A 26,879-nucleotide genomic window follows, 5' to 3' on the forward strand; every position below is an offset into this window, starting at 1 on the left:
AGTATTTTGAGATTACGAATGTAAATTATGGGAAAAAGACGGGTCTTCGTATCTCGGGGGACTTAGAAAAGAGCTCGTTTCTAAGCCCCCCGCCCCCACCGATATGAAAGGGATGCAGGGTCTTCCCATCCCACCAGTCCAGTAACGATACACGCTGGGCAACTCAAAGTGCCGGAGCGACAAACCAAGCCCGCCTAGAGGAAAAGACATAGGCACTCGAACGCCCGCGCCCGCACGTAGGCCGCTTAACCGACTAACCACTGATTGATCGGTCATCTGCACACTCGTTACATTCTTGCAATCGATCTGATACAGCACATTGACTATTGTTGGAACGAAATTCCATTGCATTCGCTTTGTCAATGCACTTCGTCAACGGCTCACAGACTGAACAACTTCTGTTCAAGAGAAGCAGAGTAATGGCAAGGCGCATCACCAATCTGTCATACATTCTTGCTCACCAATCTGTCATGCATTCTTGCTGACGAAAGTACATTATTTGCTGAATAAATGCACTCATGCAAGTGTTTATTGTGTGATCTTGATTCCAGGCACCCGGCTGCGATTAAGCAAGGGTAACGGCTCGTGCAGTGGAGTAGTTGAAGTGTATTACAATCAGGCCTGGAGACCAATGTGTGCCGAGAGCTGGAGTGCAGCAAACGCGGAAGTTGCCTGCAAGCAGCTGAACTGCGGTTTCTCTCATCATCCAAGTGACGCATGGAGAAGGAAGAAAATAAAAAAGTTACCAATTCTGACTGGAGTTAACTGTCAGGGCAGTGAAAGGTCTCTGTGGCAGTGCTCCCACCCTTCAGAAGTCTCTCGTATCCGATGCTCGCCTCGGCAGTATGCCGCCGTCACCTGCAAAAGTAAGTGGATAAATTAGTGACGTGAAACTGGCGGCGAAGTAAAACGTTGACTGAAATATTTTGTTGCTGACCGTATGATGGAGATTCGCTGTCCAGGGTCCTGGAGGCTTATTGATATCCCAGCTTTCTAGTACTGCAGCATGACCTTTCCGAAGGATCAGAAGTGTTGCTGACAGAGCTAACCAATACCCTTGCCCATGGTCTTGTAATCAAGTTGAAGTTTAGTTGTTATTCGACGATAGACGAATACCCATGACCTGAAGATATAGGAGCAGTAATAGGTCTTTTGAACAATCGAGTGTTCCCTTTCCAGTTTCAGCACATTCATTCTGAGATAAGGAGTCCGAAGCTGCTCACTTAGCAGTGATGTAAAAAAAGTCTCAACATTACATCCTTGCTTTTAAATTCTGGTCCTCTTTAAATGAATGTCATTTCATCGCATTTGCCTTCCTCAGCATAGACACAACCTGCAAGCTCACTTTTGGGGAGTCTTGCACCAGGACTCCAAAGTCCCTTTGCGCCTCAGTTTTTTTTGTATTTTCTCTCCATTTAAAAATAATCAATCCTTTTATTTCTTCTACCAAAGTGCATGACCGTACACTTCCTGACACTGTATCCAATGGGCACTTCTTTGACCATTCTCCTAAACTAAGTTCTTCTGTAGCCTCTCTACTTCCTGAAAACTACCTTCCCCTCCAACCTATCGTTAAATCATCTGCAAACTTTGAAACAATGCCATAAGTTCCACCATCCAAATTATTGACATCTAACGTAAAAAGAATCGGTCGCAACACAGACCTCTGCGGAACACCACGAGTCACGAGCAGTCAATCCAAAGAGACCCTCCTTATTCCCGTTCCTGCCCTCCTGCGAATATGCCACTGCCTTATCCATGCGAGAGTCTATCATGTAAAACCATAGGCTTATAGCTTGTTAAGCAGCCTCATGTGTGGGACCTTGTCAAAGTCTTTCTGGAAATCCAAGTAAACAACATCAACCGTTTCTTCTTTTTTTCTACCCTGCTTGTTATCTCTTCGAAGATAGATTTGTCAGGCAAGATTTTCTTTTGAAGAAACCATGCTGACTACGGCCTATTTTATCATGTGCCTCCACATACCCTGAGACCTCGTCCTTAATAATCGACTTTAACATTTTTGCAACCCGTGACGCCAGGCTAACTGGCCTATAGTTTCCTTTCTTCTGCCTCTCTTCCTTCTTGAAGAGTGGAGAGACAATTGCAAATTTCCCGTCTTCAGGAACCATTCCAGAATCTAGTTCTTCTTGAAAGAACATTACTAATGCCTCCCCAATCTCTTCTGCTGCTTCTTTCAGAACCTAGTGGTGTACATCATCATGTCCTGATGATTTATCTGCCTTCAGACCTGTTAGTCTCTCAAGAACCTTCTCTCTAGTAATGGTAATTTCACACACTTCATGACTCCTGACACCTGGAACTTAGACCGTACTGCTATTGTCTTCTACAGTGAAGACTGATGCAATGCACTTCATCAGTTCATCCCCCATTTCCTGATACCCCATTACTACCTCTCCAGCATCGTTTCCCAGCAGTCCGATACCGACTTTCGCCTTTCTTTTACACTTTATGTATCTGAATGAACCTCTGGCATCCTGTTCAATATTATTGGCTAGCTTACCTTCGTATTCCTTCTTTACCATCTTAATGAACTTTTTAGTTGCCCTCTGTTGGGTTAAAAAGAATTTCCGAGCCTCTAACGTCCCACTATTTTTTCAACTATTAGATGCCCTGTCTTTGTTTTTTCTGTTGGCGTTGTTAGTCACGGTTGTGCCATCTTTCTTCAAGAATACTTCTTCCTCTTTGGGATGTGTATATCCTATACCTTCTAATTTGCTTCCAGAAATTCCTGCAATCACAGCTCTGCCGTCATCCCTACCAGTAATGTTTTCCAATTAATTCTAGCCATCTCCTCTCTCATGCCTCTGCAATCCCCTCCACTCGACTGTAATACTGATATATCTGACTTTAGCTTCTCCTTCTCAAATTTCATGGTGAATTCGATCATGTTATGATTACTTGATCTAAAGGTTATTTTTTAAATCTTAAACTCTCTGATCATTTCCGGTTGATTGTACAACAGCCAGTCCAGAAAGTTGAGACCCTAGTGGGCTCAAACAGGAGCTACTGTAAAAAGCCAATCTCATTTTAGAAATCAATTACCCAGCGTCAACCTGATATTCCCAGTCTACCTGCATATTGACATATACCATGGCTATTGTAACATTGCTCTTTTGGCATGCATTTTCTATCTCCACATCCGTACTCCTGTTTGGGGGACCGGATATTACTTCCGTCGGTATCTTTCTTTTTTTTGGAATTAGGGCCCATGAATACAGCCCAACGAAATAGCATTACACCGGGGCCAAGGTGCAGAACGCAGTCTCAACAGTCATAAACTACACAAGAAACATATAAAGTAGTTCTTGTAAGATAACAGTAAAGTACAGTCACACAAAAATATTCCTCAAGTCTCCGAATCCATGAATGTTGCAGCAGTCTGCAGCCGAACGTAATACAGCTTGAATTCCGCCGGGCGGACACTTGAGGGCAGCAGCGACGCCAGGATTGATGCTGCCGTCACACTATCTCCGGCACCGATGGTGTTGAAACATTGTGGCATAGGCATAATGAGCGTAAGACAATGGTGTTGTGTTAATTGGCCTGAAAGAGACCAACCAAAACTGGTTAAGTTATTTGGACCATTGTGATTGAGTTTAGGGAATCTGGCAGACCAGACAGATTTTTATCATGTAACACATCAAACATAAGCAGAGACAGTTCATGAGTCAATATTTCAGATATTTGTGTACTCAAGAGTCAATCCTCACAAAATTAATTCCTGGTGGCTGAGATCTCTGAACCCAAAGACTTTGAGACCATCTGTGTCTGTGGCAGCAAAGGTATCTGGAAACACCACTTGCAGATAATGTAAAAGAGTATGAATGTTAGAAAACCTTGGGGATTAGTCTTCACAGGATACAATAGCTTATACTCTTATGAATCCTCGGTCCCTTCTTCAGCTGATCAATATCACTCCGTACACACTGATAATAATCTCCACTGTCAATTATCTAATGTCACCTGCAAAATTATCTTGGCTTGTATATTATAATCCGTATCATTCACGGACGTGGCAAATTGTATTATGGCTCATCGGCAATGTCGGAAGTTATACTTCCAGTGGGATAAGCAATCTTCTACCACCGGTCTCCGATTCCTGTCACCATGCAAATTTGTAGGAAAGATTTAAAATGCACTTGAAGTCTAATGGTTTGTTCGCGGAGCATCGATGAGCACTGAGTTGCCAGCAGAAGTCGCTGAGTCAGGTACAATAACCCTTATTAAATGACAGTCAGTCAGGCAAATGAACTGATACGAATCTCAATGGCCGCACGCTCTCAAATAGCGCTAACGTGGATGGGATACCCTGGTCGGCATGTATCATAGATCCTGCTTTTGTGCTATATAACTCTATAATTCTCTCGGTATAACATGAAACATTGGTTCTCTGTCCACAGTCATAGGCTGTCGTCCCTAATATTTCAAGAATTCTCCAATTTTATTTTAGACTTTAAAATCTGAGTTTACTTCTTCCTCCATAGACACTGCATACGTCTGGTGTTCCTAACCTTTTTTTTTATATGCCAGAGGCCAATACCATTGCAGGGGATCCGTGAACCTCAGGTTGGGAACTCCTGGACTAAACTAGAACGTTCTGTGTTTCTCTTTCAGCCACTGATAATACTAGTACGTTAGTAATATTATTGTAATCGATTCAAACCGTCGTAGGTATTACAAATGATGTCTATTTTTATTATCTTTACACAGTGAAACCAGAACAGCCTACTATTGACCTACGAAGGCGTTTTGCAACATTTATTGAAAGGCAGAATATAAGCATTGAATGCACAGCTAGGCATTACTACGCCGGAAGCCGGTTCTACTTGGGAAAGGTTGGCAAACCATTTTCCTTATCATCTTGGCCCACTCGAAGAACTGAGCATAAAGCAACTTTCACCATTCTTAACGCAAGTCTATCAGATGCAGGGGCGTACACGTGTCTCTATGAGGTCCAGCGAGATGGGAATATGTGGAACTCGACGGACAGTCAGAGTTTATACGTTCAGATCACTGGTGAGTACTAGCTAACCGCGCGGGGTAGGACTGGAGAACACATTCTGTTCCACTTCTATTCTATCTCGATCTTTCAATATTTAGTAGATTTCAACCGGTTCTCTCTTCATTCTTCTAAGGTCCAACAAGTAAAGGCACCGAAGACTCCTCATATATTAACAGTTTCTTTCAGGGATCATTCTCGTGAACCTCTTCTGAATCCTTTCCCATGATAGCATATCTCTTCTTAGATATGGGGTTCAAAAGTGGGTCTTGGTAATGTCTTCTAAAGCCTCAAAATTATGTCCTTGCTTTTCTATTCTAGTCGTATCGAAATGAATGGTATTATTGCATTTGCCTTACTTACCAAGATTCAACGTACAAAATAACTTTTAGGGAGTCCTGGACATGACATCCCAACTCCCCGTGCTGATTTCTGAATTTGATTACCGTTTAGAAAATGGTCTGCAGCTTTATTGCTTCTCAAAGCAGGACCATACACGTCCCTGCCCTGTATTCCATCTGTTGACCTCTGTACCCGTTGTCCTAATCAGTTCCATTTGTCCGCAGATTTGAACTTGGAGAAAGGCAGATTTGTCGCAGTATTGGAAGGGTAAATATATATGGGTACGACCTACCTAGATAGGAAGTTTAATTTGGCGGGGCACCCTTCCAGAATAAGATGTTCGTTATTCAGAGCTCTGATCGGAAGGAAGTTCTTCGGCCAGGTAGCCGGTGATTGTTTTAATTCTCTTCCTCCGAGGTCTTCGAGGACTCAGTCGCTGGGTATATGCGCTGTAGAGAAGGGTAACACTTTGGGAATTCAGTGAATCAACTGGTCCATGTTTAGGTAACCTCCCCCGCACTGTCAGGTTTTACTTTTCCTGGCTTGCCCAGTCCGACCTGTCCCCACAGAGTTCCCTATTTTTCTTTCCATGCCACGATCTACCCAAATACCACACACACGTTTCACTGGGTCACTTCCCCTATTGCTCCCATCAGCACATATACCAACCTTATTCGGTTCCATGCTCCACTTTCTCAGATCCCATCATTGGCTATGCTTTAGTGTTCCACCTGTTATATCTAATGTCATCGCACTCACTCACTCCACCTGTCTAACGGCGCACCTCCTAGATGTATCCATCGCTTGCCTTCCCTTCCCCTTGAATCCTTATACTAGCCATCTCCGATCTACTCCATCTGGTAGAGAGGAAGGCTTAGAGCGTTGATTGTTGACTGCACATTCCTATCACAGATGCTGCCAGCTCAGCAGAGGTACTCGGGTAGTTAGTGCTTGGCTTAGCTGCGGCTCGACATCATCCATTATTTTACCGAAGGCGGAGCATGGCAAAGCTCCTCAAACTTCTATCACACAATATAAATATCAGCTTTCCAATATATTGTTTCAGTTCGACCGCCACCGCCTGTCCTGTCACTCCATGGGAAGAACATTCCGTATCTGATTGGCAGCGATATTGTACTGGATTGCTTCACTCCGTTTAGCTGGTTTGCTAGTGAAATTGGCTTGCACTCCGTTGTCAGAGACAGTTACCATGCAGTGGAAAACTTCACTGAGTCCGACAGCCACGCCACGTTTACACTCTCCAACCAGACTACAGTCGGAAGAAGCAACTACAGTTGCTGTTACAGCTACCAGCTCCAAGATCGCCTCATCCACTCGAAGTACAGTAGTACGCTGACCATCGCCATAACAGGTGAGGATCCATTTTCGCTCTTGATGAGAGTTTTGATTCCCCGCTGACTGTTGCACAGGTTGTACTCATTAAATTAAACTTGGCGACGCGAGTTCACATATAAAAATGTGTTGATGTAGTTTTTTGTCTCCAGGTCAATTTACTCGTTGCTTTATTTTCGTGAAAACCTCTTCCCTCCCACATACACCCCCGCAATTCCACCGTTTTGTTTGGCTCTTTCCTCTCCCCCAACATTCCACACTTTTTTCTCCCATTTGCCCTCGACTCTCTTTGCCCACTCCTTCATCTATTGGTGACTTCGTTCCTTCTAATTTCGCAACGCTTGACCCCCCTTTCCTCTTTCCACTCGCGTCTGCTTCCCTTCCATTCTGTTCTTCGCTCTTTAGCATTCTCTCGTCCGCTCACTTTCCTAACGTTCCTTCTTTTATTCCCACTCTGTTATTCCACCTTCCTGTATTCTTGGTTTCTCCTTTGGCACTCCTCCTCTTCCTTAGATTTTCTTCGCGTTACGTAGGCCTGACGCTTCTCTGTCTGTCTGTCCTCTCTTATTCTCCTCCACTTTGGCCTGTCTGTTCCTCCGTTATCGTCTTTCTCCTCTTGGTGCCTTTCCATTCCAGCAAACGTCTGTCTGGAGCTTGTATGTTCTCTTCGTTACTTCCTGGGTTTCTTCCGGGTTGTTCGGTTTCCTCCCACATTCCCAAAACTTACGGGTGAGCAGGTGAATTAGTCGTAAGGGTGTAATTGGACGGAGCGGTCTCGCTGAGCCGGGAAGTCCTATGAGTGTGTTGTATCTCTAAAGAAAGTAAACTGATACTCCATTCCTCTTCTTCCCTCCTCCTTGTTTCCATTCTTTCTCTTATTCCTTCCTCTCCTTATTTCTTTCTTCTGCTCCGTGCTATTTCTGCCCGCCCCGTCTCTCGTCTCCTAATTTCCCATCATGTTGTGTTGTCTTTTCTTCTCCCCTCTTCCACTTCTCGTGCTCTTTCTTTCACTCGTATTCCACACTAAGTCATCAGTCCATTGACTGCCACAGTGTATGAAGAAGTATGTTAGAAGAAGAAGTGTCACGGTGGAAATATAATTTCAAAGGAATTAATTAGGTTGCTGTACCAAGAGTAGGCATTGTATGGGTGGGACAAATGGTGTTTCAATGTATTGCAATAATTCCTCCCCTTTCCTTCCCCTTCGTTCTGCTTGACGTCGTTCTGCACAAAGGTCAGAGTTTATTTTCACAGCAATGTTTTCTCCGAGCTGTCTGATTTCCTCTAAGAATCAAATCTCTCCCTCTCTCTCTCCATCTCGACTCAACTCACTACCACGAACTGAACTGAACTTTACTCATTATCGTATGACTATCTATTTACCCCTAGACTTGAAGAAGCTTGGTTTTCATATATATATTCCACACTTACTTATATATAAACATTGCTAACCTGTTTGATTTATCTGCATTTAAATTACGTATTATTGCGTAGTTACTAATAAATAATATTAGTTAATAGCAATACTGGACTAGTGTTTTCCCTTTCCGCTGGTTCGTTAACCCGTCACGGGGTACGTGACACCACTTCATAGCCATTTAAATGGTTCTGTAGGGTTAGCTTCCTACACCTCCTCTGGAATCCAAGATACTCCGTGTATGCATCACTCCCTGTGTAAAATGTTTGCTCCGCACTTTTACTCAAGCTACGTCTGAAATTAAAGCTATGCCATCTGGTATTTGACATTATTGCCTACTGTTTCTTTGCCTCTCCTGAGCTTAGGCACTTCAGTCAGCACCACTCTCCCAAACCTACAACAGAAAACACAATCCCCAACAGAGATGAGTAGGTGTTTGCTTAGCCAGAGGGTGGTTATTCCATGGAATTAATCGCCCCGACGGCTACAGAGGTTAATTCGCTGGGTATACTTAAAGAAGAGGTTGATAGTTTTCGATTATTAATAGCGTCAAATGTTAGAGGGGAAGGAGGAGAATGTGGTTGAACGAGACAACAGAACAGCCATGATGAGATGGCGGAGCAGATTCGGTTGGCCAAACGGCTTAATTCTATTCCTTACTTTATTGTCTTATGGACTTGTAGCAAGTACGCTCAAGTGCAAGCAGAGTCCCGATGAACCTCTCTGAACACACCCCAGTGCTTCCACATATCTCCTCCGATGAGGCAGCAAAACCAAAATTTGATACAGCTGCATTCCAAGTGTGTCCCAACCATATTTATGTATGTTTGTGCATGTTTCATGATACCCACCCTTTACCTGGAGACAAAATTTTGGAAATGATTTTGGAGATGAATTACAGAACCTTTTGTTGATTCCAGATCAGCTACCAAAGCCACGCTGTGATCTGACGGAGGAGATGTCATATCATCCTACGCCGACCGCTGCCAAATGTTCAGTTCCTATTTCGTACCTGGGAGGCGAGTTCTCTTTATATAAGGCCGGGGAAGAGAACTATACTCAGACTTGGAAGCTGCTCGGACACGACCGTTCGACCTCCGCCATTTTCCAGGTGGAGAAGGGGGTAAACTACACCTGCCAGTATTTGGTGACAAGGCCTGGGCGAATTTTCAAGTCACCACACAGTGAACCACTCTGGGTACCTGCTGATGGTAAGTAACACAATAGTAGACAATTATTCACATACTAAGCTAGAACTATGCGGGTGAGTAGATTCTTTAGCCAGAAGATGGAAAGTCTGTGCAATTCACTGTCACGGGCGATTATGGAAGCCCAGTCATTGCGTGCATCTAAAGCGGAGATTGACAAGTTCTTGATTAGTAAGAGCGTCACAGATTATGGAAGAAAGTAGGCAAATGGTGTTGCGAGGATAATAAATCGGGATAGAATGGCGGAGAAAATAGAATAGCGGGACTGACCGAGTGGATCATCAGACTTTTTGGGAGACTTGAAGGAAATTGTAGAGGCCCTTGGGGAGGAATTTGCTTCCTTGCCATCCCGAAGACCGGAAAATCATTAATGTTGTGACGTCGTTTAAGAAGGTTAGCAAGAACAAGCCGGAGAATTAATCTCATCAGGCGAGCCGGATATTGGTATGAAGAGATTAAGAAGGAAACAGTGCGCAAAGGAAATGGAGGACCTCAGCGTGTCAAACAACATCAATGAAGGAAAAAGCACAGTCGTCGTTTGGGTCGAGACCCAACACCGTTGATTCTCCATTTGCCTCCATCAATGGACACTTGAGTTCCTCGAGCTCCTTCGTGTGTTGCTGCAAAATTTCCATCATCTGCAGTCTTTCGTGTCTCCAAGAAACGCCCTGAGGCGCAACGTTGTTACAAAGCCACGCAAAGAAATGCAAAGACAGCTGACCAACGATTTTGTTACAGATGTGCAAGATGATGGTAAGGCCGAATCTGGAATATTATTATCATTTTTTTGACACGCTGGGAAAGAGTCCATTCAGCTGGATAATTTGCAGAGCATGTTGCCGGGACTGGAGGGACCATGTGGTATTTCGTGGTATCCAGGCATCTTCAAGGAGCGGTGCCTCAGAAAGGCGCCGTCCGTCATTAACGATCCCTAGCATGCAGGACATGTGACTTCTCGTTCCTACCATCAGGAAAGAGGTACACACTCAACATACACACTGAAAGTGCACACTAAGGGATTCAGGAACAGCGTCTTCTCATCTGCCATCCGATTTCTAAAACCATGAGCACTACTTCAACATTTTTATAAAATTTCTGTTTTTGCGCTACTGATTATAACTTCAGTATTTGGAATACATATACATAATTACTGTAATTCAGCTTTTTTTCTATATTTATCATCCATTGCATTGCACTGCTGCCGCAAAGATAACAGATTTCGTGACACATGCTGTGGATATTAAACCTAATTCTGATTCTGATCCTTATTCTGATGTTATGGCGAGAGGTTGAGCACGGGAGACTTTATCGAGTCACATAACGTCACAAGGGGCACAGATATGAAGAATATACGCATTTTTCTTCGTAGCGCTGAAGAATCCGGAAGACATGGCTTTAGGGTGAGATGGAAGGAATTTAATGGGAACATCATGAGCACGACTTTCACCCAGAGAGTAATCAGCGCGTGGAACAAGCTTGCCGGGATGAGGCAGGCACATTAATAACATTAAAAAAATACTTGTGTATGTACGTGAATAGAAACAGTTGCAGGCGTTCCCAACGACAGGTCCACGGACTTTTCAGTTAATGGTGGGACCCGTGGCTTAAAAAGGTCGCGAACCTCTGGTCAAGGGGTAATGACCCAAATTGGGCAAATTGGATTTAAGTGGATTGACGACATCAGAATCAGGTTTATTATCACTGGCACGTGTCGTGAAATTTGTTAACTTAGCATTAGCAGTTCAATGCAATACATAATATAGATGAAAAAAAGTAAAAAGAAATAAATAAGTAAATAAATTACAGTATAGGTATATTGAATAGATTAAAAACCCTGCAAAAACAGAAATAATATATATTAAAAATGTGAGGTAGTGCTCATGGATTCAATGTCCATTTAGGAATCGGATGGCAGAGAGGAAGAAGCTGTTCCTGAATCGCTGAGTGTGTTTTCAGGCTTCTGTACCTCTTACTTGATGGCAACAATGAGAAAAAGGCATGCCCTGGGAGTTGGGGGTCCTTAATAATGGACGGTGCCTTTCTAAGGCACCGCTCCTTGAATATGTCCTTGGTGCTTTGTAAACGAGTATCCCAGATGCAGCCGACTGAATTTACGACCCTTTGCAGCTTCTTTCGGTCCAATACAGTAGATCCCTCCCCCACCCCCCATAAATCCGTTGGGCCGAAAGCCCCGAGTTTCATAAGACTATAATATATAGGAGCAGAATTTGACTGGAATGCATTAGTGTTCAGCGAGCTGGCGGCTTACTAACAATGAAATATCGATTTCCATTCTGTGCTTATTGTTACAATTTGTGGCAGTATTTTAACGCAACACTGACAATGTAAATACATTGAACTCTAAGATATTTCAAAGTAAAGTTTCTGGTACATTTATTAAATAGAAAATTTATGGATTATATTCATTAACACATGATTAATTACAGGCTATTTCAGAATTATATTAGCACAATTTCGATATCATATTCACATTATATGAAAGAAAATTCCAGATGCCCGGCAACAAAGGCAATGTCCTGGGCTCCTTTCCTTTACTACACAGCCGCGCGCCCGTATAACTTAGAGGGAATGGTGATTGAGGGCCGAAGAACCTGTTCTTGCGCTCTACTGTTACACGTTCTGTGTTGTACGTTCCACTAAGACGTGGAATTCCCACTAAAGTATTCTAGTGGAGAGCGACGTTTTTACTGATTATCGAAAAAGTACAGAAATGACTTATCACAACACTCTTGGGACCTGTTCAGAGCACGGCTGAAGTGCTTTGTAGTTTATGGTCAGAATTAGGGTTCAGCCAAGGAGGAAACGCATCAACTGTCTTGAGGAATGTTATGAAGACGCTGGTGCTAACAGGTTAGGTGCAGCTAGTAGAACCGCTGCTCGAGTGATTCGTACATCCAGAATCAAAAATATTCTCCGCTGCTGGCTATGGCTGCACGTTCTCCCCGTGACGCTGTGATTTCTTGCCGGGGTCTCAACAAAGTTCAGAGCACCGTCCTATCTTCACACAGTTTTTGAAATGCTGTGAGCGTGAGTTTATTTTTCTTTAGTCAAAACGCATTAGTGAAAGTGAAAATAAACCAAAGAAAACGCTCCCGGATTTTCTTGATACTTAATGCAAACCTTTACAAGAAAATAGAATTGAGCCGCTCACTCAGGTTTGACGATTGAGTCGAAAGATAGCGTTTAGCGGGCAGCTTAGTGCTTTGAACAGTGGCCAATCAACGTTTGTGATTGATTGGCAAAAAAAAAATAAAGTAAGGCAGGGGCAAGAGGAGCCTCCATTTTCGTAGCCGCCGCCATCCGAGTTAGAGTGATTATTAGGCTTTAGCTCTTCGAGCCTTCAGATAGAGACTGGAAGAAAATCAGCAGACCAACCAACAGATTATTATTCATCTTTCTTTACATTTGCTCAATTAGAAAAGTAGACGCCAAGCAAGATAGGGGAGTACTCCTCTTGCAGGATGTAGGAAGGCAGGGCGACCTCCAGTATGCCCACGATTGCAGCTGCGAAAAGTGCATCCAACTGCAGCTTCTAACAACCCGCGTTTTTGGATTTGAAGCTGGAAGACGATAAGCACTAGATCACTCAGGAGGATGAAGGGGTGGTAGATCGGACACATAGAGAGGAAGTTACACCAAAAGTGCAGGAGACAGGAAACAAGAAACAGGATGCAGTCAGTGCAGAGAACCCCTGTGGGCTACCACCTCAACAACAGCCATACCACTTTGGATGTTGATGGGTGGATACCCTAGAAGAGGAAAGGTACAGGGGTCAGAAAAAGAGAAGAAGAAAGCTATGGCGATAGGGGATTCGTTAGAGGAGCAGAAAGAAGGGTCTGTGGTGGACAACGAGATTCGCGTGGCAGGACAGGACATCTCCGATCGACCCCTCAGCAGTCATAACTGGGAGGGCGAACAGCCAGATGTCGTGATCCAATGACATAGGTAGGAATAGTGACGAACGTCTGCAAAGTGCGTTCAGGAAGGCAGTTGTTAAGTTATAGACCTCCAAGGTTGTGATCTCAGGATTGCTACTCGTGCCACCTGCAAGAAAGGCCAGAAACAGGATAATTATATAGTTTAACACGTGGCTAAGGAATGGGTGTAGGGAGAGTGGGCAGACGAGTTTTGAATAACTGGGCTCTCTTTCAGGGAAGGTGGGTCCTGTACAAATGAGACATGAACTGGAAGGGGTCTGACATCTTGCATGAAGATTTGCTGGTGCTGCACGGGCGGGGAATAGGGGAGGGATTTCAACTACAGTTACAGGGAGATGGGAACTACAGTATTAGAACAGGAGATAGAGAGGTTATGCAGACTGATTTTGTTAAGACTACATCCAAAGTCAGGATTCAAAATGTTGAACATAGTGCTACAGGGAATATGTCATGGCAGTGCGCAGACGGGACAGATTGGAGAACCCGTCTAATGAAGCGTTATGGGAGGAACTGAGTAACTAGAATGGTATGACCAGGTTAATAGGACTGTATTACAGACCACCGAACCTTCTGGGGGATATAGGCGAACAAACATGTAGAGGGATCGCAGAATGTTGCAAGAAACATAAGGTTGTTATAGCAGATGATGCTAACTTTTCACATAAAATGCTCGAGAAACTTAGCAAGCCAGGCAGCATCAATGGACCCTTCGGCAGGATACGGCTCGGAACGCCGACTGCAGTTTTTTTCTATAGATGCTGCCTGGCCTGCTGAGTTTCTCCAGCATTTTATGTGGAAAGTGTGGATTTTATGTCGATGCTTGGATATCTAGCGTCTGCAGATTTTCTCTGGTTTGTGATTCGATTAACTTTCCACAAATTGACTGGGACTGGATGGGACAGCCTTTGTCAAATGTGTTCAGGAAAATTTCATTAACCAGTTCGCACAGTCCCAACGAGAGAATGAATGATGCTTGATCTGCTATTAGGGAATGAGATAGGGCAGCTGACAGAAGTTTGTGCAGCGGAACACTTTGCACCTAGTGATCACAATGCCACCAGTTTGAAAACAAACATGCAGAAATATAGACTGGTCTGAGGATTGAGATTCTAAACTGGGGAAAGTCCACGTCTGATGGTATTAGAAGCGATCTGCAATTGTGGATTGCGAGAGGCTGATAGCTGCAAACGTGCACTTGGTGGGAGGCCTTAAAAAGTGAAAATTTGAAGTAGAAAGCTTGTGTGTGCTTATCAGAAAAAAGTAAATATAACAGGTGCATGGAAGTGATACTGAGAACTTGGTTAAATAAAAAATGGAAGTGTATAGCAGCTATAGACAAGGAGGTGATTATGTCGGTGCTTGAGACAAAGGGGGTACTTATGTTGGATAAGAAATGGAGGGGGACACAGGAAATAAATCAGGCAGGCTGCAAGAAGCCATAAGGTTGCCGTAGCAAACAAGAAGAAGGTCAATCATGAGGGAATTTAGGCATATGTTCAGAGTTAAAGGATTGTAAGGGGCAAAACTGGTCCTCTGGAAGAGCAGAAAACCAAAAAGAGATGGGGAGATCTTAAGTGACTTGTTTACATCTGCCTTTACTCAGGAGACGGACACAGAGTCTACTATAGAGGTGAGGTTATGGGGCATGGCCTTCACGGACCCTATACAGGTTACAGAGGAAGAGGTGTTTACCTCCCTGAGGTAAATCAGGGTGGATAAATCCACAGAGTCGGCAAGGTGTTCCCTTGGACGCTGCAGGAGGCGAGGGCATAAATATCGGGGCCCCTGCAGAGATATTTAGACTATTCTTAGCGACAACGAGGTACCAGATGATTGGCGGATAACCAGCTTTGTTCCCCGGTTTAAAAAATGATCTGAAAACTACCCAGGAAATTACAGGCCGGTGAGCCTGACATCAGGAAAAGGAAAACTGTTGAAGTATATTCGAAGGGACCGGCTATCTTAGTATATGAAGAGACATGTACTGATTAGGGTAGTTAACATGGCTTTGTGCGTGGTAGGTCATGTCCAACAAATCCTATAGAATTTTCCAAGTACGTTTCCAGGAAAATTGATGAAGGTAAGGCAGTGCGTGTTGTTTACATGGTCTTTAGCAAGGCATTTGACAAAGTCCCGCATGGGTAGTTGATCAAGAAGGTTCCCCTGCACGGCTTTCACGATGAGTTAGTAAATTAGATTAGACAGGCCAGCTGTCTCTATATTTTCAACTGAAATCAAAAACTGCAGTCAACTTTTTTTGCTCTCACTCAACAGTCAGAAGATACTAAAGCCTGACTGTAGGTACTACCAGGCTTAAGTGAAGCTGCCTCCCGATGGGTGTAAATTTACTTAACGGTTCCCTGATACGATAAGGTTGAATCGGTTCCTTTAAGTGAAAGTAGGATTGTTACTTGCATGAACACTGACATACCCATGTAAAATTACATTTTGCCATGAAAGAATTTAGCTCACAACAGTATAAACTTAAACTCAAAGTGTATCGACAAAATATTTAAACTATAATAAACAGGAGAAAGAAAAGGGCCCATTACACACTGTGTGTACTAATTGTTAGAGCTCATTGTTTTATTCTCAATCCGGTTTACTTCACTTTATTTACTCATGGTACCGAACAATTCTGTCTGAAAGCACAGTCCAAGAGAAAAAGTAAATATTCCCCCCAAGTCCAAGGGTAAAGAGACGAGCATTCTCCTGGATCGCGCGCTAACTAAAAGTTATTTGTACATTAAACGTGAGACCATTATCTGCATGACGATTTTCCGACAGCAGTATCTATCCTTTCAAATGGATTGTGCGAGCGTTTCACCCGGCTCTTCACTTACGTTTTTTCCTCCATCTCCACTCTTTCGTCTCTGGTTTTCTTCCTCCAGGTCTATCCAAAAATGCCCCGATCCCTCTAGAATGTTCCAGGGTATCTTATTTGCCAAATGTTAACAAGACAAATGCTGGTCGCCATTTCAACAAGCCTAACTTATCAATCAACTCAATTATGATTGAATAATGCAATGAAAGGTACACATTGCATTTTGAGAATATCTGCAGTAAACAAAATACACAACAACATAACTGTATTAATAAAGTAAAACATGGTTCTAAGGTAAAGGTATTACACATAAAATTGTTGTGTCAGTGAATTGCAACATTCTTTCCCAGCGCTCTCTCTCTCTCCCTCTCTCCCTCTCTCTCTCACACACACAGACACACACACACACACACACACACACACACACACACACACACACACACACATTCACGCATATGCACAGAATCAAACAATTATATATGCAGACATACAGGCATACTCACAAATATAAATAAAACACGCAACTTGAAACTCATGCAGGCATGCACAGAGACAGAAACACACACACACACACACACACACACACACACACACACACACACACACACACACACACACACAGAATGTATTTGTAAAAATTTAGTGGAACATTAAAACGTAGTTAATAACTCCAAAGCTAAATTATAGTTTTCAGAAAGGATACATGAATATCGTAAGCTTTTGTCAATTCGCTTATCTTGGATTTGTTGGTGCATCATACGACCTGCGGACGCTACTTACATACTCCAATATCATACAATTCCTTTCAGAATGAAGCGGTGATCATATCCTTTCGGACCAGGTCGTTGACCATTTTCCTGGAACTTGCGTGACCACTAACACATGCCAGAAAAAGCTCCACCCACGAAATCCTTGGCGTAGCGCGACTCACCGAGTTTTGCCATCTGTCAAGACAACCGAACTTCTGACGTCTGTAATCTGAAGAAAAGAATGACCTGGAAATATATCAAAACACGTATTACAATTTGAAATAATTAAAACAATCGTAGTAATCACTACTATTTGATAGAGTGTTTTTAATCTGACTTATCATCGTCGTTGCAGTTACAGCCTGATTGAACTAAATTGCCTTGTGGATAGTGGGGCAATTCTCAAACCAAATACTCTCATAGTCGCGTAGCGAATCGATAGCTGCCTGATAACTTCAGCAACCAGTCCCGACTCCTGGTGCTGCAGGTACGGATTCTTGGTATAAATGCCCAGTGGAATCACACATAGATATGGCCTGTTTTTCTGCATTAGGCGTTTCATTGAGCATACGAGCTGTGACAACATGTTGCAGCTGCAGGGGGCATTGGTGAGACAACATCAGGGGTGGTGGGTGATGATATGTTCGCCGACTTGCAGGAAGAACGTGATTAAGCTTGGAAGGGTGAATTAAAGATTCACGTAGACGTTACTGCGACTGGAGGATTGACTTATGAGGAGACTGGAAAGGTTGGGACTTCCTTTCTGGAGCGAAAGACGGTGTGGGACGACCTTATGGAGATTTTTAAAATCATGAGTATCATAAATAACGTGGACCTATCTAAGATGGCTCGGCAGCGTCAATTCTGACTGTGTGAAGGAGGTTGAGGCTTATAGAATCATGAAGGGCATGGAAAAGGTGTATTGTCACAATCATTTACCCATGGTGAGGGAGACTCTGTTACGCAGAGGGTTGAAAGATTTAAAGAACACAAGGGGAAGTTTTTTTTCCCCACACAGAGGGAGTTGTGTATCGGCAGATGGCCGCCAGAGTAAGTGATAGAAGTGAACAAAGAAGATGGAAGACGTGACGGGGGGGTGTTGTCTGCCGGGTAGAATTGGTTCGTTTTAAGGACATTTGTAGTTGCTCATGTTTCGAGAAGGATATGGATAAAATGCTAACGAATGGGAAGATGCTACCAAGTAAGGAAGGCAACTGATCTGCAAGGACATGTGACAGGCTGCTGCCTGTTTCCAAGCTGTGTGTGGTTTTGAACGTTTTCCGTTTTACTGCGTAGACTTCACATGGCTGTGGCGGTTTTACCCCTAATCCCAAAGACGAGAGTGCTGTGTGAGGGCAAGGTGCAGACTCCGGGGACGCGCACGGTTGACTGAAATCCGGAGGAATAAAATTATGTAGCGTATATGAGTGACTCGATTTGAATCCAATCGACTGATATTTAGCACAGGTGCATTTGGATGAAGGATTTGTTTCTGTACTGTATGAACCCCTGAAATTCATTGCTACAGGGACTTAGAGGGTATATATAAGGCGGACGTTGACAGGCTTTTAGTTGGGGCAGTAACGGTTATAAGGAGAAGGGAGGGGAATGAGGTTGAAAAAGAAAATACGATAGCCATTCTGGAATGATTCAGTAAACTCGATTGGCCGATTTCTGCTCCTGTGTTTTATGGTCTTATGAAGTTTCGGAGAAAGAAAATTGAAAAAATTACTGCTGCATGAAGTGCCGACGAGAACATTGGAATAGACCTATCATTGGAATTTTTTCATAAATGTGCACACATGACCTGAACGTGCCTTGTACAATTCATGAAGGCACACGGAGTTATTCGCGTGTATTTTGACTTCTCCGTCAGCGACTCCCTCTTAGCGTCACTCCATAAGACATTGGAACAGAATTAGGGCATTCAGCCTGTCGAGTCAGGTCCGGCGCTCATTACTGGCTTATTTATTACCCTTCTCAATCCGATTCCCCTCCCGACTCTCCCTGCTATCAAGTTTCCGCAATTGCCTGGGCTTCTGCCAATAGTTCTGCTGTGTAGGACTGACTGTATGCAAAATATTGAAGTAGTTGCCGGCTTCTTGCTGAGTAGCACTGGAATTCTCCCAAGTATTACTGTACTGCCTTTTCCGTGAGGTATCTCAATAAGTAAATAAATGCATAAGCAAGTAAGCAAATAAATAAAAAAATAAGACCAATTGCTACATACAGGTTGGATAATATATTGGCTTTTTAAACGCGACTTCCGTCTTTCCGCCTGTCTCTTACAACGCCTCCTATCTCTCACCGCTCTGTCTACAATCCCTTTGATCTCGTCCCCATTCACTCTATTCCTTTTGTCCCTTTTCTCCCCTACATCCTCATCTTGTCACATGGCTCTGCACCATCTCCAGGCTCTCTTTCCTGTCTCCCCTTCTCCCTGCCCCGTTCCCGGCCTTTCTGCCCCCTGTTACTCGTCCATTTTACACATTTCCGCTATCCGTTCTTCCTTCTTCGCTTTTTCTCGCACTTGTCCCTGCTCATACTCATAAGTGCTCGGTGTCATCCCCCCCTCCCCCCCATTCGCACACCCCAATCCAATAAGCTCTCTCTCGATTTAACCTCTTACCTACCGGAAGAATAATTTGCACCGAATAGTTAAACCATCAACCCGCACGCCTTTGGGGTGTGGCAGAAAGCTGGAATACTCACGGGGACCATTGGACACGGGAGATGAAATAAGCCATTCAGCACATCGAGTCTGCTCCGCAATGCGATACTTTATATTCCTCTCAACCCTATTGTCCAGTCTTATCCCTAGAACCTTTAAGCCTTGACTAGATAACAAGATGAACTCCTATGGCATTACAGGAAAGATGCTGGCATGGAGAGCGGAATGGGTGACAGGCAGGAAGCAGAGAATAAAAGGGACCTTTTCTGGTTGTCTGCCTTTTCTAGTGGTGTTCCTCAGGGGTTAGTATTGGGACCGCTGCTATTCACATTGTTTGTCAATGATCACTTTACACTGCACACTGTCGGAGCAGTGCTGCCAGGATAATCAAGGACGCGACCCACCAAGCCAACACACTTTTCGTCCCTCTTCCCTCCGGGAGAAGGCTCAGGAGCTTGAAGACTCGTACTGCCAGATTTGGGAACAGCTTCTTCCCAACTGTGATAAGACTGCAGAACGGATCCTGACCCGGATCTGGGCTGTAACCTCCAAATATCCGGACCTGCCTCTGGGTTTCTTTCGCACTACCTTACTTTCCTTTTTCTATTTTCTATTTATGATTTATAATTTAAATTTTTAATATTTACTATCGATTTGTACTCCAGGGAGCGAGAAGCGCAGAATCAAATATCGCTGTGATGATCGTACGCTCTAAAACCAATTGTTTGGCGACAATAAAGTAAAGAAAGTAAAGTAAAGTAAAGATAATGGAATAGATAGCTTTGTGGCAAAGTCTGCAGATGATAGGAAGACAGGTGGAGGGGTAAGTAGTGCTCAGGAAGCAATACGATTGCTTCAGGATTTAGATAAATTGGAAGAAAGGGAAAAAGTGGCAGACGGAATATAGTGCTGGAAAGTATATGATAATGCAGCTTGGTAAAATGAATAATAGTGCGGAGTATTACCGAATTGGGGGAAACGGTTCATACATTACAGGCACAGAAGGACTTAAGAGTCCTCGTGTAAGGTCCCAAGAAGGTTAATTTACAGTTTAAATCTGTGGTAAAGAAGACAAATTCAATGTTGGCATTCATTACAATAGGAATAGAATATAAGAGCAAGGAGATAACTCTGAGCCTTTATAAGACACTAGTCAGACCGCACTTGGTGTATTGTCAACATTTTTTGGGCCCCGTATCTTTGTCAGTTTTGGGCCTTTATTACTGGAATTTAAAATAATGCGTGGGCATCTTATTGAAACCCCAGAATGTTGACAGAACTAGATAGGGTGGACGTGGAGAGGATGTTTTCTGTCTACAGGGTATCCAGAACTAGAGGTCAGAGCCTCAAAATTGAGGTGTGACTCTTTAGAAGAGAGGTAAGAAGGAATTTCTTTAGCTAGAGAGTACTTAATCTGCGGAATGCTCTGCCACAGACTACGGTGGAGGCCAAGTCCGTGCGTATATTTAAGGCAGAAGTTGATTGTTTCCTGATCGGTCAGGGTATCAAAGGTAATGACCAGAAGACAGGTGTATGGGGTTAATTGGGATCTGGGATCAGCCATGATGGAATGGCGGAGCAGACTGAATGGTCTGAATAGCCTGATTCTGCTACTATGCCATAGGGTCTTATGGAGCAATGAAGAACCTATAACTTGGCCTCCACTGCCGTCTGTGACAAGAACTCCCTCTGTCTAAAGAAACCCTCCACATTCATCATCTTAAAGTGACGTCCAACAAGAAATGTGCTGCAAAAGCTCGACCGTATGCGCTATTGTGCCATCGTAAGTCGGCGTTGTTTTTGAGTGGAGGTTTTCATTTATACGTCTCGGCCAGGACCGATTATTCCAAAGTTCAATTTTGAAAGCATATTTATTATCAAAGTATTCATACATAGAACATAGAATAGTACAGCACAGTACAGGCCCTTCGACCCACAATGTTGTGCCTACCCTCAAACCCTGCTTCCCATATAACACCCCACCTTAAATTCCTCCATATACCTGTCTAGTAGTCTCTTAAATTTCACTAGTGTATCTGCCTCCACCACTGACTCAGGCAGTGCATTCCGCGCACCAACCACTCTCTGAGTAAAAAACCTTGCTCTAATATCCCCCTTGAACTTCCCACCCCTTACCTTAAAGCCATGTCCTCCTGTATTGAGCAGTAGTGCCCTGGGGAAGAGGCCCTGACTATCCACTCTATCTATTCCTGTTATTATCTTGTACACCTCTATCATGTCTCCTCTCATCCTCCTTCTCTCCAAAGAATAAAGCCCTAGCTTCCTTAATCTCTGATCACAATGCATACTTTCTAAACCTGGCAGCATCCTGGTAAATGTCCTCTGTACCCTTTCCAATGCTTCCACATCCTTCCTATTGTGAGGCGACCACAACTGGACACAATACTCCAAGTGTGGTCTAACCTACTAGATACATCCCATGAAATTCTTCTTACAGGCAGCCTCAATACAAGGAATCCCAATGGAACCCATAAAAAAGACCGTCAGATACCCAATGTGCAGAAAACAATAAAAGTAAGCAAATAACACTCAGAAATGAAATTCAGGAAAGTGATTCCAAAACCACGAAGCCAGTTATCAGTATAGCCGATCTAGGAGCCTGTTAGTCGCAGGCTCAGTTCAGCAGAGAGACGAGGAAACCTCCCGAAGCAGCGGACTGAACAGTGGCCAGTTTTACAAATCCGGTCCCAGAACAGTGACCTTTTCATTGTGGCCCGGAGTTTAAATTTACCATACCTCGGGCCTTTCCGCGCTCTCGGACTCGGACCCTGCCGGTTCGATAACTGCTCAGGCTCGGGCCCCGCCTCTTCGAATCCGCACGTATCCGATCTTTCCAGTCTGTTTCTGTGTTTCACCCGGATAAATAGCGTTTGGTTCCTCGGTCTCAGCCTAAGCCTCTTTGCATCATGCGCAAACTTTGCCATAAAGCCGACAATTCATTGACAAACAATGTGAAAAACAGGTATCCTAATACTGACCCCTGAGGAAGACCAATAGTCACTAGCCAACCAGAAAAGGCGCCTTTTATATCCACTCTCTATCTGCTACCTTACAGCCATTCCTCTATCCATGCCAGTATCTTGCCTGTAACGCCATAGGATTTTATCTTGTTAAGTAGCCTCATGTGTGGCACCTTATCAAATGCCTTCTGAAGATCCAAGTAAATGGCATGCACTGCTTCTCCTTTGTCCACTCTGCTCGTTTCTTCCTTGAAGAATTCTAACAGATTTGTCAGGCAAGAATTCCCTTCACAGAAACCATGATCTGGGATATTCTTATCATTAATCTTCAAGCACTGCAAACCTCACCCTTAATAATAAACTTCCACACTTTCCCAAACACTGAAGTGAGACGAACTGGCCTATAATTTCCATTCTTTTGCTTTCCTCCCTTCGGAAAGAGTGACGTAACATTTGTAATCTTCCAGTTGTCAGGGACCATGCCAGAATCAAGTGATTCTTGAATTATGCCGATTAATACTTCTGTTATCTCTTCAACAATCTCTCCAAGGACTCCGAGGTGTAGTCCTTCTGGTCCAGGCGACCTATCCACCTTAAGACCTTTGAATTTGCCTGACACGCTTTCTTTTGTAGTAAAAATGGCGCTCACCCTTTGCCGTGACACTCATGGACCTCTGGCACACTGCTAGTGTCTTCTACAGTGAAGACAGATGCTAAGTATCCATTGGGCTCCTCTGCCATTTGTTGTTCAAATAAGTAGATTAAATAGGTAAATTTAATGTCAGAGACATGTATACAATATACATCCTGAAATTCTGTTTCTTATCAAAACATTCACGAAAACAGAGGTGTGTCCCAAAGAAGTGGTCCAAAATCAACCCTCAACCCCTTTTGCTCTTTATATAACGGAAAACACTTTCAGTATCCAGCTTTATATCATTAGGTGGATTGCCCTCACACTTAATCTTTTCCCTTCTTATAGCTTTTCAGTTGCCCTTTGTTGGATTTTAATAGCTTCCCAATTATCCATCTTCCCACTCACTTTTTCCCTTTCGTTGGCTTTCAAGCAGTCCTGAACTTCGCTTGTCAGCGACGGTTACCTACCCCTGCCATTTGAGAACAACTGCTTCTGTGCGCCACATCTATCCTGCTGCCTAGTGAACTGTTCCAAGAAACGTCAGCTATCTGAGTTCTGTCATCATCCCCGTCAGTATACTTCTGCAATCCACCACATGTCTCTGTAATTCCCTTTATTCTGTCGTCCAGAAGAAACTACAGTATGCAACTGATTTGATATGATGAATCAACGACTGGGGAAACAGTCAAACTAGTTGCCTTTGACTCTGAACTGATTCTTGCTCTTGGATAATCCAGTCAGAGCATTTGAATTTGAACACAAGAAGCTTCAGGCATTGACCTGCTAAATCTGAGACCATTCTCCGAGGAGCAGCTACTTATTATGTAAAATGCCAGACGTACCAAGGAAGCAATCTGCATTCTCGTTATACTCTGTCTGCGTTGCCTCATTTAACTGGTTTCGATCGGTCAGAGTTGAAAAACACAAATTCAGAAGGCTAGGGTGTGCAGAACCCGAAACAATGTTGGTTGTGGCCCTGTTCAATGGCCAGTAAGAACGTGACCCAGGTAGGTCAGGTGACCTTGAACCAATGGGATGGAGGTCCACCAGTTCAATTGATGAGGAACACTATACGAGTCAGGAGCTCCAAATACGCAGCGGCGACAGTTCTCCAGCAGCCAGAGATAAAGAAGACCCCACGGACACGTGGAGACCAGAACCACGAGGAAGGCCTGGCCATGGTAATACCTTTTTTCTTCATTGACTGTTCACGGAGCATCAGTAGGGTGCACACAGATGATTAGCTTGTGAACCTACGTGCGTTTTAGTTGAAACGATAAAAGTTACTTGTCAGTAAATACAAGTAACTCACTGATCATTATTACAAAGAGAGATTCTTGTATCAATTTGATTGCGATACTGATACATGTGACTCATGCTTCTCCTTCTCAAGTTGCAGTATGAATTCAAGCATATTATGATCACTGTTTGCTAAGGCCTGCTTTCCATTAATCTCCCCAATAAAATCTGGGTTATTACACAACACGAAATCGAAGATAGCCTTTCCCCAGTAGGCTCAAGCACAAGCTGCTCCAAAAAACCATCTCGCAGGCTTTCAGCAAATTCCTTCTCATGCAAGCTGACACCAAATTGATTTTCTCAATCCCCTTGCATAATGAAGTCCCCCATTACAATTGTGTCATAATGGTCTTTTTGCCCTTGCAGCTTCTTAACTCCACCCACATAGAGTTAGCATTTTCTGACCCTATGTCAGCTCTTTATTAAAGATGTAATTTCATGCCTTACCAATAGAGCCACTCCACTGCCCATACCTTCCTGCCTGTCCGTCCGATACAAAGTATATCCTTTGATATTAATCTCCCAACTATGGCCTTCATGAGCCACGACTGAGTGATGCTCACAACGTCATACCGACCAATCTCTAATTGCGCCACGAGTTCGTCCACTTTATTCAGAATGCTACGTGCATTTAAATGCCACACCTTCAATCCTAAATTCTTTGTCCGTTTGAATTTTGCATCAGTGGTATAATTTAACTGTTTGTTCTGTCTGCATTTGTACCCAACCATCGGCTTGTTCCTTATTAGATTGGATTATGAGGACACGCAGTCCTCTTTTACTATCATTTAGTAATGCATGCATTAAGAAATGATACAATGTTTCTCCAGAATGATATCACCGAATCACTTGGCAAACCGATTGAAAAACTGACAAAAACCACATAATTATAACATATAGTTACAACAGTGCAAAGCAATACCATAATTTGATAAAGAACAGACCATGGGCACGGTAAAAAGTCTCAATGCACCTTGCATCAATTATCTACTTGTAAACCTGCTGGCTCATCCTCAGCTCCGGTTTCCAGCATCTGCAGGTTCTTTTGTGCCCCGTTTAACACTCTTTGTATTTCAGATGGTGTCAAGTTGTGACTTGCCTGGGGAACATCTGTGTGCTCTGGATGGGTAGAACTCTATCACGCAGGCCACTGGAGGAGTCTTTGCTGTTCTCGGGAGTGGCAGTTATCTAGCAACTGGGATGCGGATTTGCTTCCTTTTCAATCCGCTATATGTTCGGCGCCCTGGGATGTTTATAATGCACAAGACCGCATGTACTGGTTACGGAAGCTCACTATATAAATCCAGATCCGACCCAGGCATCAGGCTGCACAAACAGTGTAGCGTTTGTGCGGAATGATCAGGTAAGAGCGGAGAAGAGCAACTTGAAGAGACCTCTTTATTAAGTACACCTGTTCACCTACTCGTCAATGCGACTATCTAACTATCGAGTCAAGTGGCAGCAACTCAATGCAAAAGAGAATGCAGAGGTGGTGAAGATTTTGAGTTGTTGCTCAGACCTGACAACAGAATGAGGAAGTAATGTGACCTAACTGACTATTATCGTAGAATGATTGTTCGTGCCAGACCGGATGGTATGAGTATCACAGAATCTGCTGATTCCCTAGGTCTCTTGAGTTTACAGAGAATGGTGCGAAAGACACAAGGGAAGAAAATAACGCCAGTAAACGAAAATTCTCTGAACAAATACGCCGTGTTCATGAGAGAGGCAATAAAACCATAAGACATAGTAGTAGAATTGGACCACTCAGCCCATCACGTCTGCTCCGCCATCCATTATTACCGATCCCGGATGTCATAAAACTACCTTCTCGCCATATCCTTTGATGTCCTGATCGATCAGTAAACGATCAGTTTCCTTCTTAAATATATACGCACGGACCTGGCCTCCACTGCAGTCTGCGGTAGAGCATTCCACAGAATAACTATTGATAGTCCATCTGGTCCAGGTAACTTATCCACCTTAAGATATAGGAGATTGCATAGCACTTTTTCCTTTGTAATAGCGATATCATTTCCCGATCCGTTGACTCCTCATTTCACTTAATTTCCTTTTCGCCATGTTCTACGGGGCTCCTTCATTAGGGCACCTGATCCTCATCCGAAACGGCTTACATCTACTCGGTGCTGGACCGTCACGCCGGAGCCTGTGCGGCAATGCACGTTCCGGGGCCGCCGAGAATGGACTCCTCAGCCAGTGAGGCAATGCGTGATCCGGGCCGCCGAGAATGGTGGATTCTAAGTGGCTTCGGTGCCTAGGGTTGCTTCAGGAATTCTGTCTCTTCGTGTTCAGCTAAGTGATTGCCGGCCGTTTGCCGCTTCATGTGCTACTCAGTGTCAAGATACGAATTGTCTGTCGTTGTTTGGTTTTGTCGTCTCGTGTCCAGCTGAGTATTGCA

At 43.7% G+C, this 26,879-nt stretch overlaps 1 protein-coding gene across 1 annotated transcript in view; it reads left to right on the forward strand.

Annotated features, from left to right (window-relative positions):
- The window catches only part of LOC140189909 (scavenger receptor cysteine-rich type 1 protein M130-like), a 36,850-nt gene extending 19,684 nt beyond the window's left edge, over nucleotides 1-17,166 (forward strand). Inside the window, exons 7-11 of the mRNA XM_072246254.1 lie at nucleotides 552-866; nucleotides 4,732-5,037; nucleotides 6,429-6,734; nucleotides 9,053-9,343; nucleotides 16,933-17,166. Of these exons, the coding sequence (XP_072102355.1) occupies nucleotides 552-866; nucleotides 4,732-5,037; nucleotides 6,429-6,734; nucleotides 9,053-9,343; nucleotides 16,933-16,937 (1,223 nt within the window). The 3' untranslated portion in view covers nucleotides 16,938-17,166. The remainder of the gene's footprint in view (nucleotides 1-551; nucleotides 867-4,731; nucleotides 5,038-6,428; nucleotides 6,735-9,052; nucleotides 9,344-16,932) is intronic.
- Nucleotides 17,167-26,879: the final 9,713 nt, after the last annotated feature.

The sequence above is a fragment of the Mobula birostris genome, chromosome 29 (genome assembly GCF_030028105.1).
Source record: "Mobula birostris isolate sMobBir1 chromosome 29, sMobBir1.hap1, whole genome shotgun sequence".
NCBI lineage: Eukaryota > Metazoa > Chordata > Chondrichthyes > Myliobatiformes > Myliobatidae > Mobula > Mobula birostris.